This window comes from Mus pahari, chromosome 2 (genome assembly GCF_900095145.1).
Source record: "Mus pahari chromosome 2, PAHARI_EIJ_v1.1, whole genome shotgun sequence".
Classification (NCBI taxonomy): Eukaryota; Metazoa; Chordata; class Mammalia; order Rodentia; family Muridae; genus Mus; species Mus pahari.
Window position 1 is genome coordinate 155,346,218 of NC_034591.1, and position 17,303 is coordinate 155,363,520.

General features: G+C 43.1%; 1 protein-coding gene across 19 annotated transcripts in view; it reads left to right on the forward strand.

The window, feature by feature from the left end:
* The window catches only part of Plekha5 (pleckstrin homology domain containing A5), a 173,354-nt gene that overhangs the window by 138,423 nt on the left and 17,628 nt on the right, over positions 1-17,303 (forward strand). For 8 of the 19 annotated variants that reach the window (XR_003843268.1, XM_029535229.1, XM_029535227.1 and 5 more), the window contains 7 exons: positions 1,445-1,525; positions 6,840-6,875; positions 7,372-7,434; positions 8,142-8,222; positions 8,353-8,502; positions 12,584-12,685; positions 15,905-16,016. Coding sequence is in view for 18 of the 19 variants with exons in the window: in XM_029535229.1 (XP_029391089.1) it covers positions 1,445-1,525; positions 6,840-6,875; positions 7,372-7,434; positions 8,142-8,222; positions 8,353-8,502; positions 12,584-12,685; positions 15,905-16,016 (625 nt within the window). In the remaining variant the exon portion in view is untranslated. Of the gene's footprint in view, positions 1-1,376; positions 1,526-6,839; positions 6,876-7,371; positions 7,435-8,141; positions 8,223-8,352; positions 8,503-12,583; positions 12,686-15,904; positions 16,017-17,303 lie in introns of those variants that run through there. The other 11 variants (XM_029535234.1, XM_029535246.1, XM_029535242.1 and 8 more) reach the window with 3 other exon arrangements.

Sequence of the window (17,303 nt, forward strand, 5' to 3'; positions counted from 1 at the left end):
TGCATTCTCACACAGGGTGTATAAGGTACATGAGCACTGGCTGCATTCTCACACAGGGTGTATAAGGTACATGAGCACTGGCTGCATTCTCACACGGGGTACATAAGGTCCATGACTGCCGGGTGGGTCCCACATTAGAACAAGATTAGCTGAGAAGCTGTGGGGAGGTAGAGAGGTTTGCATTCTGGAATTTTAATAGTATGTTTTAGTTAGTTCTCCAGCATAGGCCCAAAAAAAAAGTGGACTTTTCATCTGTAGCTCTCACGTTGGACAAAAACACTAAAAGCAAAAAGTAGAATCCTCAGGACGGTGAGTCATTCTGGCCAAGAGCTTTTTAGAGCAGTCTGCCCGTGACTGAATCATTCTGTCTACACAGAGATTCTCAGTTTGCACAAGAGTTGCCTGTGGGTGAGGGACCACTACTTTAAAAGGATTGGGAAATTAGATTTTCCTGTGCATTGCAAGGCTTTAATCATCTATCCTAATATAAAACGAATAGTCATTAACCAGCTACGGAAACGACAGTGAAATCTGGTTGCAGGACTGAGGTTTTTATGACGGTACTACAGGAGTCATGTGCTTTGCCAATGCAGTGGGCAGCACACACCCTGAACCCTAGGGGGAGCAGAAAACTGTGTTTTCTAATGTGTAGACAATAAAAACCACAAAGTGCAGAGGTAAACAATAGGCGTGCCAGCCATTTCTGCTTGGTCTAAGAATGCTGGTCTCTTGAATGCTGCAGCTAACTGCAAAGCCTGCTACATGAAACCCTGCTTCCCTGAAAGCAATATTGTAGCATTATGCTTCTGCCACCATGGGAGGAGCTAAGGAGACTGAGTCCTCACTCAATAAGTTTAATCTAAATGTCCTTGAATAGTTCAATATATGCCGTTATACTGTGAGAAGGGTTATGAAAATGTCTATCAAGACTAATTTTAATAAAATGTTATCTAAGTGATAAAGATGTTGGGTATTATAAAATTTTAATATCCGTACAGAACTTAACTATTTTCTGACTAGCCTTATAAAGAACTGTAATTCATGTCAGTCTTATTACTGTATAAAATTAAACATTATCATTTTTCTCCTTCTGAATTCACAGACTGTTTCCCTCTAGAAAGTTTAGATTCTTTTACATATTAATGCTATATCATCTAACATGTAAAAGTAGCTGTTAGTTGGATATACTGATTAAGGTAAAATCTGGTTATAGCACAGTACAGTCAGTAAGGTTTATTTTATAACCTTTGGTGTATTGTATAGCTTTGGATAACTTGCTTGAACTTGTTGGTAGACATTGAGTCTGTGCAGCCATGGGGTGGAATGTAAGCAACTGCACTGGTAGGAAGATACTAAAGTAGAGGATATATTTACAGTGTCGTCTTTCAAATCTACCTGTGCTGTAAACTGACGTTTGCTGTATGCTCCTCCTGATTTGAAATAGATGAAAGAAAATGAACCTATTATCACCATGGTTCACACAATGATTGAGAACTCGGCGCTAAGACCACAACTGTACCAACAAGTAAGGTCTTGGACTCTGAATGACACCGCATTGTCATCTGCAAACCCTCAGTGACAGCCTTGTCTCTCCTCAGATCTCCTCATGACATCAGTGTTTTTACCTTTTGTTTGTGTTTGTTTGGGAAACCACACTTCATCCATGCTCCAAGATGCTGTGGTACCCTTAGCATGGCTTGGCTGAGCACTTGCCCTTGAGTATTAAGTGTGCCATCCTCCTAAAGCTTTTGTGTACATCATGTGGTTAATAGATACTTGGAGGTCTGCAGTACGCTTAGCAGGAGTTACTAGGTTTCCCTGCATTAATTCTGAAGGCATTAGAAATGGATTTCAGGGAGAAGGATTTGTATAACTGTTTCCTTTACTCTGAAGGCATTAGAAATGGATTCCAGGGAGAAGGATTTGTAAAAACTGGTTCCTTTTGAGCACAGCCCACCAAATCTCTCCCACTCCATCCAACGTTAGCACATTTCATTTATGTGGGAGGTGATTATGAGGTTTTTGTATTAATGGAGTAGAACCTTGCCAAGTTGCAATTCAATAGGGCTGTTGGTTCTCCTGTATTATTATTCCTATGTGTCCATCAAGGTAACCTCCATACCCTATTTCTTTAACTTACAATGTGTTGGGGAGTTAGTAGGCTTTGATTTAGGAACCTTGGTAACCTGCAGATCTGCAAAAGAAGTCACCTGTTTCTCTCCATTGTTTCCAATTATTATTTATCCATGGTCTAAATGTTCCTGGCTCTGTGTTCAACAGCATCAGCTTCTTCCACTTCAGCACCCTCCAGTTCTCTGGGCAATGGCCTGTTAGAATATTTTTAAAATGTAATGAAGAGGAAAGAATTAACTCACATGAAAAATGAATATAGATCCTAATTCAAATGTCAGAAGCACCAAATAAAAAGAAGCCTGTGAGCTTGCACTAGCCAGAAAGGTCCAGGCACCTCCGTCTCTGGAGTCTGCTTGTAGTCAGGTGGCAGGACTATGTGACGCCAAGAGATGGGGCCTCTGAGGCCCAGTTTTCAAAATGTTTGAAGTGTGTTTAATGACTGGGCCATCTCTAATTTACAGGAGATAATCAAAATACTAAATATTTAAAGTTAAACAGCTTTACTTTAAGAAAATGGAAGTGGCACCTTACCTTTTTGTGTGTGTGTCCACATGTGCATAACCTTCTGTGGCACGTGTGTGCAAGCCTGAGGACAGCTCGTGAGAACGGTTCCCTACTTCTCTACTCTGGCATCCAGGATCCAGCTGAGGTCCACAGGCTCAGGCACAAGCTCTGCCCACTGGGCCATCACAGTCTCAGGCACACACTCCACCCACTGGGCCATCTCATGCCCCAGTTGCATTGATTTGAGACTGGGTCCTGCTCCCTCCTAAGTGCTGGGACTGGACTGGATTCATGAACAGCCAAGCCTTCCTGCAGCCACCTTACTTTGTGTATTCTCTTAGGTAGCCTCCTAAAACCCACCTAGACGACGGGTTTTCTCCGAAATGACTGAGTGAAAAATCTCAGGTCTAGTGGTAAACACGTATGAAGTTTTTATTTTATTATTTTATGTGCTTGCACTACACATGTACCTAGTGCCTGAGGAAGCCAGAAGAGGACACCAAATCCCCGGAGTATTGAATTGAATCCCAGGCCTCTGGAAGTAGCCAGGACCCTGCTGAACTGCTTTCTAGCCCAACAATCGAGGACTTCTAAAATCTCCTGAATTCACCTGTTAGTTTACTGACTGACAATAGGAATATACCACACTCCTACTATAGGCTTTATAACGTGGTGACTGTTAGTGACGTTTCTCACCTAATGGACAGTTCTGAAAGATACATGACCGCTAATGACAGATGTAGAAGCATGGTTTGCTTGGGTAGTTTATTGGTGGGTTTTTGGTTGGTGGTTTTATGAGTGGTTTTCCTTTTTTTTTTTTTTTTTTTTTTTAATTTTTCTTATTTGTTGGGTCTTACTATGCAACCTATACTGACCTGGAATTCACTATATAGCCATGCTACTGTGGACTCAGATTATCTCCATCCCCCTGCCTCCTCAATGCTGGGATTAAAGATTTGGCCCATACCTGGCTGGCTGTTGTATGTCAGGACGTCCTGGAACTCAGTCAAGGTGACCCTGAACTTATGACCCTCCTGCCCCTCCCCCAGCAGTGCTGGGGCTGCAGGCATTGATTTCTCCGCCATTTTTGCTTGGTACTGGGGGTCGAGGTGAAGCCTTCATGGGTGCTAGGTGCGCACTCTACCAACCCCAGCTGACTTTATTTTTAGCTCATTGGATAATACATTGTCAAAAAGTAACTCCAGAGGGCTGGAGAGGTGGCTCGGTGGTTGCAAGGACTGACTGTCCTCCCAGAGGTCCTGAGTTCAAGTCCCAGCAACCACATGGTGGCTCACAACCATCTGTAATGGGAACTGGTGCCCTCTTCTGGTGTGTCTGAAGACAGCTACAGTGTACTCATACATAAAAAATATTTTTTTTTTGTAATGCCAAAGCCAGGCATGTTTCCCACCTATAATCCCAGGTACTTGGGAAGGCAAAGTACAAGGTTTGGTTTGAATCCAAGGCCATCTTAGGCTACAAAGGAAGATTATTGCCAGGGGAGGAGGGGGCGAGAGAAAGCCGAAATTGGGGACAAAGAGATGGCTTGGTGGTTAAGAGTGCATGCATGTTGCTCTTGAAGGGGACTGGGTTTGGTTGCCACAGCCCAAATGTGGGGATTGAATGTCCTTTTCTGGCGCGTGTGCACACACACACACACACACCACAATTTAAATGTTTTTCTATTTGGGGGTGTACATACATACATGTACATTCATGAGAGAGACAGATTGCAAACACAAGGGGTTTTAAAGGTTAAGTTTGTTTGTTGGAAAGTTTTTTTTTTAAACAGGGTCTCACCATGCACCATGTAGCTCTGGCTTGCCTGGAATTCACTATATAGACCAGGCTGGCCTCAAAGATCGGCCTCCCTCTGTCTCCTGAGTACTGGGATTAAAGACATTCCTCCTGTGCCTAGCACTGAAAATTCAATATTAGTTAACATTATTTTCTTTTTCATTAATGCCAAGCCAGTTTTGGTGAAGGAGAGAGAAGGAAAGCAACATTAGAAGACTAAAGCTTAGCACTTGCCAGCGCCGCTGGATTCTGGTTCCATCCTCAGCACAGCCGAACGGAGGAGAGGAGAAGAGGGAAACATGAAAGGACAAGAGAGGCTTTGCTGCAGCCCTAAGAAAAGATGGGCCAGCTAGCTAGGTAGTGGTAAGGCTCTTGCCACCAAGCCTGACAACCTAGCTGGACCCCAGGGTCCTACATGCTTGAAGAAAGGCTGTTTTCAAGAGTGTACCCACATGAACACAAAAGAAGGGGGCTTGGGGACCATGGTTTTGATTCAGGGTCTTTTGTGGTTTAGGAAAGTATAAGACTGTTACTATTGAGTACTATACTATTATAATTCCAGCACTTGGGAGGTAGAGACAGGAGTATTGGGAGTTCAGAGTCATCATTGGCTGCATAGACACAAGTTTGAGTCCACTCCAGTCTTTATGAGACAGTATCGGGGTGCTAGAGAGATGGCTCAGTGCTTAAGAGCACTTGTGGCTCTTCCAGAAGATCAAATTTCAGTTGCCAGCATCCTCGTAGGGTAGCTTACAAGCAACTGTATGTAACACCAATTCCTAGGACTCCAACACTCTTCTGGACCCCTTAGGCACCTGTGTGTACATGGCACAGTCACATAAATTAAAATAATTTTTAAATGTCCAGTGGTACAGTAACTACAAGTATTCCATAAATTTGATGTATTTGCTTGACCATAAAGACATCACTCAAAAGCTGAAACAGCTGGGTCTGCCGACACATGCCTATAATCTCAGCAATGTGGAGGATAGGTGTAAGTTCTGGGCCAGGCAGGGCTACATCACAAGGTCCTGTCAAAAGGTTAATAACTGTTCAGTGGACACTTTTGATGCTATGGCAACTGGTATGAAAATGAGTTTTAAATGACTCTAAAAAGCAGCACAGCAGGGTCCCAGACAGTCACCATAAACCCCAGTGTTCTTTTCCTCCATCCTTGGGCACACGGTGCAGCTCCTGCTTTTAACCCAGATACCAAACTCCTGTAGCAGCATGCACATGCCATGGTCCAGTAAAGCTGCTTTGCATTTAACTTTAAATATGAAGCCAAATGTACCAGAGCATCTCAATAGCACAAGCTTGTGCCTTTCCGTCCTTGCAAGTGTAAAACCCAACTTGGACCTTTTCCAGTTTGTATCATGGAGAGAAGCATGTTAAGACTCACTCTGTGTCCCTTTTCCAGGGAAGGGTGAAGATGCTTCTTGGCATCCAGGTGCTTTAGAGTAACACTTGATGTTGCCGGGGCGCTATTGGCTGTACCTACAGTAGGAGGTGACTTCTTTTACCATCAAATTCATTTTTCATGTCCTGTTCACTTCTGTAAAACCTCGAGGTTTAATGGTCATTCTGCATTCCTTAAATAGTCATGGTTCATTTGCATGAGGTATGAAAAGTAAAGTCATAAGATGAAGTGTGTAATTCCAGGATTTACTTGTATGTTTGGAATGCTTGAGTTTTTAACCTTCTGCTCTGCATGTTTCTAGATCCATTTAGCATTCTCAGCTGTTTGTTTTAAAGCTGTAGCAGTCAAGCTCTGTAGCTTTACAGAGGGGACACATTTTTATGGATTTGTATGTGTGTATATAAAATTCAGCTCCCCAAACTGGATCATATTGGGGAGTATATATTTTCCTGAGCCAACAGTGAGGGAAAATGTTCCATGTAGTAAATATACAATAAGCTCAGCTCAATTTTGCCTAATATGTTTTTGTTGCTGTCTAGCAGTCAATATAAAACCAAAAGACAAGGGAGAGAGTGAAATGAGGCCCACAGAGGCTGTGGTGTGCTCTGGGTGTGACTGGCTGAGATGGCTGTGGGACTCTTGGTAAGCACAGTCAGAAATGAGGACTCTTGGGACCGAAAGACAATTAGGAGAACGTTAAAAGAGGTTTCCATACATGGAAGAGTGCTCCCTTACAAGGCTGGGGTGTCATGTGCTCCACTGCAAAAGCTTGACACTAATGCATGAGGCTTTGGGTTCAGTCCCCAGCACTGCAGAAATAATCATCAGTGGTTACAGTATCTACCACACAGGTTGTCAGCCGCCAGGACAAACCTCTTCTGCATTTTGTTTATGCATAGCTTAAAGCGTAGGCTTTCAGTTTTATGAGGTTTCAAATGATTTCCTCGTTGCAATTAAACCTGCCCTTTTCCTCATTATCTTTTAGTTCTTAAGACAGAAGAACAAGATAAGTCTCTATTGTGTATGTGTGTTTATATTACATATATGTACACGGTGTGGTCTAGGTCTCATTAATGCGGTTGTGCTAACATGTGTTGGCTTGAGTGCACACACTGTGAGCGTGTGTGCACTATAACACGCTTTCCCTGGATATGCTGATGCAAGCGTTTGATTCAGTGCAGCTGCTATGGTTGTGTTTGTCCGTTTTCCATCAGAATAATGTTTGTCCTTACAGTGGAAAATGGAAGGTGCTGTATTAATTTTGTTTGGCCAGTTTATTATTTGAGAAGCTTGTCTTGGCCTTGTTCTTACGTATCTTGTGTACTGTATTACTGCTAAATGTTTCTTTACTTTTGTGATGGTTTGTGCTTGAGTTAAATTTCTAGAAGTATAAAAATGATAAAAACCACGCTTGCCACACCATCATTTTGACAGAAATTTAAAGTATTCGCTATAGACTGAATATATTACGTAAATAGGATTTTTAAAATTGCTTTGTGGCATTTTTTTTCTTATAGCTGTCACAAGATGAATGTAGAGGCACATTATACAAATACAGACCTGAAGAAGTAGATATTGATGTAAGTATCTCTGGCCCCCAGAACTCATTTTTAGACCAGGCCAGCTTTGAACTCATAGAGATCCTCCTGTCTCTGCCTCTTGAGTACTAGAATTCAAGTCGTGTGCCATTATGCACAACTATTATAAAGATTTAAAAAACAAAAAAACAAAAACAAAAGCTAAGGCAGGAGGATTTGAGGAAGTTCCAGGACAGCCTGAACTACAGATGACAACTTTGTCTCCAGTGAACAAACAGACAAACAACCAAACAAACAGTTTACCCTAGGTCTAGAGTTTGGAGGTAGAGCATTTGCTTAGCATCCCTGAGAGTCTGGGTTTTATCCCCAGATCCAAAAGAAAAGGAAAAACGTCAAAGTATTCGATTGTTCTTACTTCATTTTTCTTTATTTATTTTTATTTATTTTTGCTTTTTGAATTTGGACCTGAGTGGGCTATAACTCGAGATCTACCTGCCTCCACCTCCAGAGATCAAAGGTGTGTGCCACACTCCCTGCTCAAAAGCTCTTACTTTTGGTGGTTCTGATTGAAATAAAATTGTCATAAAAGGGGAAAATGGGATCAGAATACAGTATATAAAATATTTTTTCAATTAAAAGAATTTTTTTTAAAGTTGAACCTGATAGTCCATGGCTGTTTTAAGTGGCTCCCTTTCCCTCATTACAGAAAAGACTTTTAAATTGCTAACAAAACATATCTTCTTTTCTAGGCCAAATTAAGCAGATTGTGTGAACAGGATAAAGTGGTCCGTGCGCTGGAGGAGAAGCTGCAGCAGCTGCACAAGGAGAAAGTAGGGCGATTACCTTTCCTCTCTACGGTTCATATTGCTGCCTGTGCTGCTTAGGAGGACACTGGTAGCCAGTTACGTCAAGTAACTCACTGATGCGGAACATTAAGTGTAGTCCTCTTTATTACCGCAGTACACGCTTGAGCAAGCCTTGCTGTCAGCCAGCCAAGAGATAGAGATGAATGCAGACAACCCAGCTGCCATTCAAACTGTGGTGTTGCAGAGGGATGACCTGCAAAACGGACTGCTGAGCACGTGTCGGGAACTCTCCCGAGCCACTGCTGTGAGTACACTGAGTTCCCTAGAGTTCCTGGGTCAGGGCCTGGCACACAGTACTAGGAGACTGAGGCAGGGTGATCACTAAGTTCAAGACCTGCCTGCCTGAGAGTGGAATGAGTTCAGGGTCAGAAGTTCAACTTAGTGAGAACCTTCCTTAAAAGAAAAAGAGGCTTGGCCACTTGGTCAGTGGTATAGCCAGTCATGATACTATACCCTTATGATCCCAACACTTAGAGATACAAGATTAGAGGCCACACCGTGTCTCAAAAACAAACAAAAAACTCATTACAGTACAACCAGGACTATACAGAGAAACCCTGTCTCGGAAAAAAAAAACAAAAAACAAACAAACAAACAAAAAAAAACATTAAACTGGGCATAGTGGCATGTGTATATATTCACGTTGTATTTATATACTTATTTATTTATGTGTGTGCAATGTGGAGATCAGAGAACAATTTGGGGGAGTCATTTATCTCCTTCCATCATGTAGGTTTTGGGATTCAAAACCAGGTCATCAGGAAGCAAGTACCATATATATATGAGCCATCTCTTCAGCCCGAGATTTTATTCTCTTTGGTTTTTTGGTTTTTCGAGGTATAGCCCTGGCTGAACTGGAACTCACTCTGTAGACCAGGCTGGCCTCTAACTCAGAAATCCGCCTGCCTCTGCCTCCCAAGTGCTGGGATTAAAGGCGTCTACCACCACGCCCCGCTCAAGATTTTATTCTTAATTCTTGTTGGTATACTTGTGTTTAAGACATACAAGCCAAGGTTGGCCTTTTTCTATGATTAGAGTCCTACTCTGAATTCTTGGTTTGTTTGTTTTTGTTTGTTGTTTGTTTGTTTAAGATTTACTTTATGTACGTGGGTGGGTGCCTGAGGAGGCCCTAAGAAGCATGTGAAGTAACAACAAGCAACTGAGAGCCACCCGAGTGGGTGCTGGAAACTGAGCTCAGGCCCCCTGCAGAAGTAACAAGCACTAGTAACCCCTGAGCTGTAGCTCGTGTCCTCTCCTCTTTAGACACAGCCTCTAAAAGACCAGGGCTGGAACGCCCAGAGCCCACCTGCCTCTGCCTCCTAAGTGCTGGCATTAAAGGTTTAGACCATTATGTTCTCTGACTTTGAGAACTTTACTTGCACACAGGAATTAGGCACTGCCTTTGCCTGGCCTCTGCTGTCCCTTGAGGTTCCAAGCCATGATCATTTCCCCTCCCAGACCCATCATGGGTCCTCCGTTTATGTTTTCTGTTCCTTCGATGTGTATAAATTACAAGAGGAACAGGTCAAGCAATAAACCAAGCAAGATAGCTTAGCCCTCAAAGGCGCTTGCTTCCTGAGGGTCTGGGTCTGAACTCCAAAACCTACATGATGGACGAAGATAAGTGACTCCCCAAAGTTGTTCTCTGATCTCCACATTGCACACACAGAAATAAATAAGTATATAAATAAAATGTGAATATATACATATGTCATTTGTTTTGTTCTGAGACAGGAGTTTCTCTGTGTAGCCCTGGCTGTCCTGGAATTCTCTCTGTAGACTAGTCTGGTCTTGAACTCACAGAGTTCTGCCTGCCTCTGCTTTCTGAATAAAAGATTGCTAGAGAAAATTTATTAAAGGAAACTTCTATATTCACATAAAAGTCTGCTAAAGCCAATAATGAGGCTAATCTTCACACAGTCAGACCAACTTCATTGTTTTATTTCTTCCCTTTTCTACTGGGATTGACCAAGTCCCTGAATATACCTAGCAAACCCCACAGCTCTATGCTCCTACAACTACTTTTTAAAAAGGATCTTAAGGAGTTACCAGGTAGTCCTTGCTTCTGACTCAGCCTTCCGAGTATCAGGGATCACAATCATGTGTTGCCATGCCCAGATTTTTTTATTTTTATTTTTCAACATAAACTAGATATGGTGTTAGACACATCCTTATAATCCCAGCACTGTGCAACAGGAAGCTGCAAGATCAAGTCCAGCTAGGGTTACATAGTGAGACCCTATCTCTGGAGGAGGAAGAAGAGGAGGAGGAAGAGGAAGAGCAGGAAGGGGGGGAGGAAGAAAGGTGAGGGGAGACTATTCAGGTGCTAGAGAGGTGGCTCGGTGGTTAGGAGCATTCACTGCTCTTCCTGAGGACCTCAGTTTGGTTTAGCACCCACATCAGGCAGCTCAGAACTGCCTGGAACTCCAGCTCCATGGGGTGTAACCCCCTTTTCCAGGTCCACAGGGTGTAACCTCCTTTTCTGGTCTCTGCAGGCACCTACACATATGGACAGATAAATAAAAACAGTAAATAAAAACTATTACAATTTTTTTGTTTGTTTCTTAAGATTTATTTATGTATATGAGTGCTCTATCTATATGTACACCTGCATGCCAGAAGAGGGCACCAGATCTCTGAGCCACCATATGGTTGCTGAGAATTGAATTTAGGACCTCTGGAAGAACAGCTGTACTTGTGAATGGCTGAGCCATCTCTCCAGCCCCTAAAAAAAATTTAAAACTTAAACATGAATTCATTATAGAACTTGAAAATGACCTTCTCCCCCTGCCTTCCCAGATGTAAAGATTACAAATTTGTGCCACCATGCTCTCAAATGTGTGCCACCATGCTCTCAAATTCCACTAGCGTTTACAAAATAAATTTGCAATAGACTTTTTTCTATTTGATTTAGAGAGTAGCAAGATGACAAAGGACCCAGTCAAACAGTGGGTTAAAGAACTGAACACAAGAAATACAAATGGCCAATAAAGACATTTTCAACACACTTAGCCATCTGAAAGATACAAATTATAACTACTTTGAGGTTCTCTCTCTCTCTCTCTCTCTCTCTCTCTCTCTCTCTCTCTCTCTCTCTCTCTCTTGTCAGAATTGATATAATCAAGAAAATAAAGGAGCTAGTGACATGGCTCAGCTGCTAAGAGCATTTACTGCCAGGCATAGCATAGTGGCACACATCTTTAATCCCAGCAGTGGGTGTCAGTGAGTTCCAATCAGCCTGACCCACATGGAGAGTTCGGGACAGCCAGTTACATAGAGACCCTGTCCTTTAAAAAACAAACAAACAAAAACAAAAAGCACTGTTTCTCTGGCAGAGGACCTAGGTTTGGTTTGGTTCCCAGCAGCCACATGGAGGTTCATCTCAGGCAGTGCACATACATACCTGCAAGCAAGCAAATATTCACACACATAAATTAATCTAAAAAAAAAAAAAAAAGTTGTTTTAAAGAAAACATGGGACAGAGAGATGGCTGAGCTGTTAGAGGCACTACCAGAAAATGAAGGACAGCAAATGTGAGGAAGCTTTCTCCATCCCTGCCGAGGATGCGCACTGGAGCCTGGATGTCAGGCTCCCAAGGAGAGTCAAAACCGGGCTTGTGGCTGACAGCCACGCCAGCTAAGGAATGGGACCAGCCTGGACATTTGTCATCTGATAAGTGGCAGGTACTCTGTGAATTTCTTTTTGGCAGACCTAAAGAAAAATTAAATCCTGACATTTTCACTTAGACAAAAAAAAAAAAAAAAAATAGATGGAACTGGAGGAGGTCATTACATTAAATAAAATAAAGCTGACTCTAAAAAAGCACCATGTGCTTTCTCTAAAGGAATGGAATCTTGAAAACGAGGAAACAGTATAGGAGAGTGGGTTACAGTGTAGGAGAGCGGGTTACAGCGTAGGAGAGCGGGTTACAGCAGTTCCTCTTTTGCTGCTGGAGTTGTAGCTTAGTAAAACACTTGCTTGTCATGTTTTTGGCTTCCAGTCTTAGGCACTGCCAAAGAATTTTTTTTAATGATTTATGTATTTATTTTATGTAAATACACTGTAGCTATCTTCAGACACACCAGAAAAAGGCATCCAATCTCATCACAGATGGTTGTGAGCCACCATGTGGTTACTGGGATTTGAACTCAGGACCTCTGGAAGAGCAGTCAGTGCTCTTCATCACTGAGCCATCTCTCCAGCCCAGATATTTTTATTTTTAAACAGAATAAACCATAAAGTTTTGTGAAATCTTGGGAGGTTTTAAGTATACTGATAATGCCATTAAAAATCCCCTTTAAAATGCTGACCATTTTGATTTTAGGAGCTGGAACGAGCCTGGAGAGAATATGACAAATTGGAATATGATGTGACTGTTACCAGGAACCAGATGCAGGATCAGCTGGACCGCCTTGGAGAAGTGCAGGTACGAGAGGCAGTCTGCTTGTAGTCTACCGCTGGAGCCTTCCCAGGCTCAGGCTGTTGGCCTCTGCAGACGCACAGTGGAGTGTCTACAGTGTCAGGATTCTCACTCCCACCATGTTCCTCATCTCACTTGTGCTTCTTTGTGTTTAGTGCAATTCCCTCAGAACTCTCAGTACTTAGTTCTCAGTACTGTGCACGCAGTACTTAGCTCGGCTCTCAGCACTTCCTATAAATTTGGTTCAGACTCTTCACATGTCATTCTGTGACTGCTAATACACACTTGCTCGCCGTGTGCACTGTTTCTCCCTCTGATAAGTACCTTCCTTGTAGCTCTTGCACACTAAGGTAATAAACGCGCCCCATCAGACCTAGTTATCAAATAATATTTATTTTTAAATAATAGTTTTCTTGGGACTAGAGCACTTGCTGCCCTTCCAGAGACCCCCGTATTGAATAGCTCACAACCACTTATGACACTAAGTCCAGGGGATCCATTTCAGTCCTCCAGCCCCTGAGGTTCCCCACGTATGTGGCATGCACTGTCTCGCTGTTCTGTTACTGCTGCAAGGAGACACTGTGACCAAGGCAAACTCTTATAAAAAGAAAGTATTTAACTGGGGCTTGCTTACAGTTTCAGATGGTTAGTCCCTGACAGCCACGGGCAGAGGAGAGACACTGAGCCTGCTGTGGCCTTTGAAACCCCACAACCCACCCACAATGACACACCTCCTCCAACAAGGCCACACCTCCTCAGCCTTCCCAATCAGTTTGATTCTCTGGTGATTAAGCATTCAAATGTATGAGCCTATCTTGGCCATTTTCATTCAGACCACCACCATACACACCCACACAAAATAAAACTAAACCTTAAAACATGAAACTTGTACAAATTTTAGGTTGCCAAAAACATGTATCTATATTTTAATTACTAGAAAATTTATACTGTATAGGCATGCAGGTTTCTGACTTTCATAGTTATCTTCTCTCCCTGTCTGTCATTTCTCTCCTGGGACTTCACCCCTGGGTCCCTCTCTGTGTTTTGTAATACTTGAGGCAAATAGACCCTGAAAACAGACCTGTGGCGAGAAGGATGGTAAACAGTCGCAGTCCCAGGGTGCAGCAGGAAGGCAGAGCCAGGGCTTAGACTCCAAACAGTCCCAGGCCGCCAGGGCTGCTTAGAGAGATGCTCCCCAGAGACGCCATGGCCAAGGCAGCTCTTATGAAGGACATCGTTTAATTGGGGGTCTAATCAGGGCTTACATTTCAGAGTTCAGTACATTATCATGGCAGGAAACAAGGCAGGGTGCAGGCCAACTTGATGCTGGAGAAAGTGCTGAGAGTTCTATATCTTGATCTGAAGGCAGCCAGGGGGGGACTCTCTTCCTCACTGATCAGAACTTGAGCACTAGGAGCCATCAGAGCCCACCCACAACAGTGACACACTTCCTCAACAAAGCCACACCTATGCTTCCTTGTTAGAGGACTTATGTTATTGTGGGTGGGCTTTGGGGTTTCAAAAGCCACAGCAGGGACTGGAGAGATGCTCCGAGGTTAAGAGCACTGACTGCTCTTCCAGAGGTTCTGAGTTCAATTCCCAGCAACCACGTGGTGGCTCACAACCATCTGTAATGGGATTTGATGCTCTCTTCTGGTGTGTCTGAAGACAGCAACAGTGTACTCACATACATGAGATAAATAAATAAATCTAAGAAAAGAAGAAGAAGAAGACTCCACAGCAGGCTCAGTGTGACTGTCAGGCGCTACCTCAGCGCTATGCCTGTCTGTATCCAGCCACGGTGATCAGGGGCTAACCGTCCGAAACTAAGCAAGCCCCCAGTCAAATATTTTCTTTTTATAAGAGTTTGCCTCCAAGAAAAAAAACGCCGGGCAGCAGTACTTCTCACCACCCAGTGCTCAGGGGGCAGAGGTAGGTACATTTCTGTGAGTTTGGGGTTTGGGGTCAGCCAGGGTTACACAGAGAAACCCTGTCTCAAAAAAATAAAATGAAATAGGAAGAGTTTGGCTGTGGCCATGGTGTTTCCTCTCTCACAGCAGTAGAGCAACAGGACATTGTGTGTGGACGGTGTGTGCCACATGTGTGGGAACCTCAGAGGCTGAGGACGGTCATGGCCCCCTGGACTTCGTCTAACAGCTGGTTCTGAGCTATTAATGTGGTCTCTGGAAGGGCAGCAAGTTCTCTTAAGTGCTAAGCTATCAATCCAGCCCCTAGACAAATGGATTTCCCTGCAAGGGTCATATAAGTATAACAGAGTCTTGAAACTGTATGATTTTAACTTAAAGCATGATACAAAATGTTTAAATAAGAAAGTGAATGTACCAGAATAGAGTAAAAGTAGTTGTGATTAAATGTTTGTATTGGAAACACACTTATTTACTTCTGTCAGTCAACTGGGGTTTTGTTTTTTTATGTTTTAGAATTTAGGAAGTAGTGCAGGAGCCTTATCCTCAGGATACACGATAGTTACTCTTTCTTAAATCCAGTGCTGGTGTTGTGCTGAGAGCCTTGTGCATGCACACAAATGTACTTCCAGACATTGATCTGCAGCCCAGCGTTGGCTGTGTGTGTGAAACCAGCGAAAGTGGATCTGTAGCCGAGGGAGCTCGTGGAGAACTCCTGTGGCTTTCCTTCTCTTCTCAGGGCTTGTGTTTACCTAGGAATGAATAGTAGGGGCTTCTCTCTCCTTTTCCGTGTATGGTCCCTTCCTAGAGTGGTGACTGCAGCGCACGGCAAGCCTGTGCACGTTCACAGCAGAGGATGCAGGGTTTCTCTTTGTGCTTTTCTGTTTACCTTTGCAACATCGTGGCCTCACGTGTGTTACCCTAAATACCCTGGGACTTAATCCTCGGCCGCTCTAATTTTTTATTATATGACTAGTAGAACTTAGAAGGTTGACGGTTTTCGTAAGTTATTATTGAGTTAGTTATTTTCCTGTTGCTGTCATAGAAAACCCTAACAGAAAGCAACTTAGTGGAGAAAGGGTTTCTTCCGGCCCTCAGTTCTATCATGGCAGGAATGCCTGGAGGCTGGCAGGAAGAAGGAGAGAGTGAGGATGGACCCAGCTGTAAAGCGGCAAAGCCCCCACCCTGTGTGGACTGCCTTTATCAAGGCCCCACCAACTGAAACCCAGGGTTCAAATGCATGAGTCCACGGGCCTTTCCTGCTGAAGCACCATAGTGATCTGTCCATCTTTACTGATAGAGTGAGTCGGCAGGAATTCAACGGGCACAGATTCAAAAGGAACTTTGGAGAATTCAAGATGTCATGGAGGGGTTGAGCAAACACAAACAGCAAAGAGGCTCTTCTGAAACAGGTGGGTCATGGGTCAGCTCTGCACGCTGTGTCTAAATGGAAAGATGTTGTCGTTACATTTGCATCTCAATAGAGTTTATCACCAGAAAACAGTCCCTCTGTGCCATTGAATGGGTACATAAGTTAAACTAAAAGCAGTAATTCTGGCAGCTACAGCCACAGAAAACCTGAACTGTGTATGTGATTACTGAAGGTACTTTAGCGACTCTCCCCTTCTGAATCTTTAGTGTCAGGGGAACAAAAACTGGAGTGATCCTACTCCTCTTTTCCTCAATTTGCCCCCCCCACACACACACACACTTCTTTAAATTGTATTTATTTAATGTGAGCGCTCTGCTGCATATACATCTGGAGGCCAGAAGAGGGCATCAGATGTCATTACAGATGGTTGTGAGCCACCATGTGGTTGCTAGGAATTGAACTCAGGACTCTGGAAGAGCAACCGGTGCTCTTAACCTCTGAGCCATTTCTCCAGCCCTGCTTCCTGGCAAGCTTTCAATAATATCTTTTATTTATATTTTGAAAGTTTCATACATGTACACAGTATATCAACATCACCTTCTTGTCTTTTCTTGTTTCTAACCAATGAGTGCAGTTCCTGCTACCATTACCATGGTAACCAATCCTGTTGGCTTTTCCCATCCCAAATGTAGTAGTAGCTGCCTGAGACCATTACAGAGATTAACTGTGCTTCATCCTTTCCGGTATTGGTGAATATGTGCTGTGTCTGGAGTTCTCTTTGTTACTGTTTGTAAGTCACTCTGTAACAGGCATTGTTCCACCAGGTCCCACAGTATAAAGAATTAGTATGTACTCCATTCTAAAGACTACGGCCAGATTGGTCTCAGAAAAGATTACTGTGTATACCAATAATGTGTGAGGAAACCTGTTTCCACATATCCTTTCTTTTCTTATTATTAAGATTTAAAAAAAAAAAAAAAAACTTTATGTGTGCTGGTGTTCTGCCTCCATGTTCATCTGTGTAACTTGTGCCTGTGGAGGCCAGAAGGCAGCAGATCCCCTGGAACTGTTAAAGGCCATTATGCGCCTCCAGCTGAGAACCCAGCTGGTGTCCCTAACCAGTCAGCTGTCTTTCCAGCCTGAAATACCATCTTTCAATTTAGTATTTAGAGCCAAATATTGGTTGTGGTATGTACCTTAAATCCTTGCACTCTGGAGGCAGAGGCAGGCAGATCCCTGAATTTGAGGCCAGCCTAGTGTACAATGCAAAAAAAAAAAAAAAAAAAAAAAAAAAAAAAAAAAAAAAAAGAAAAGAAGCTGAAGGCTT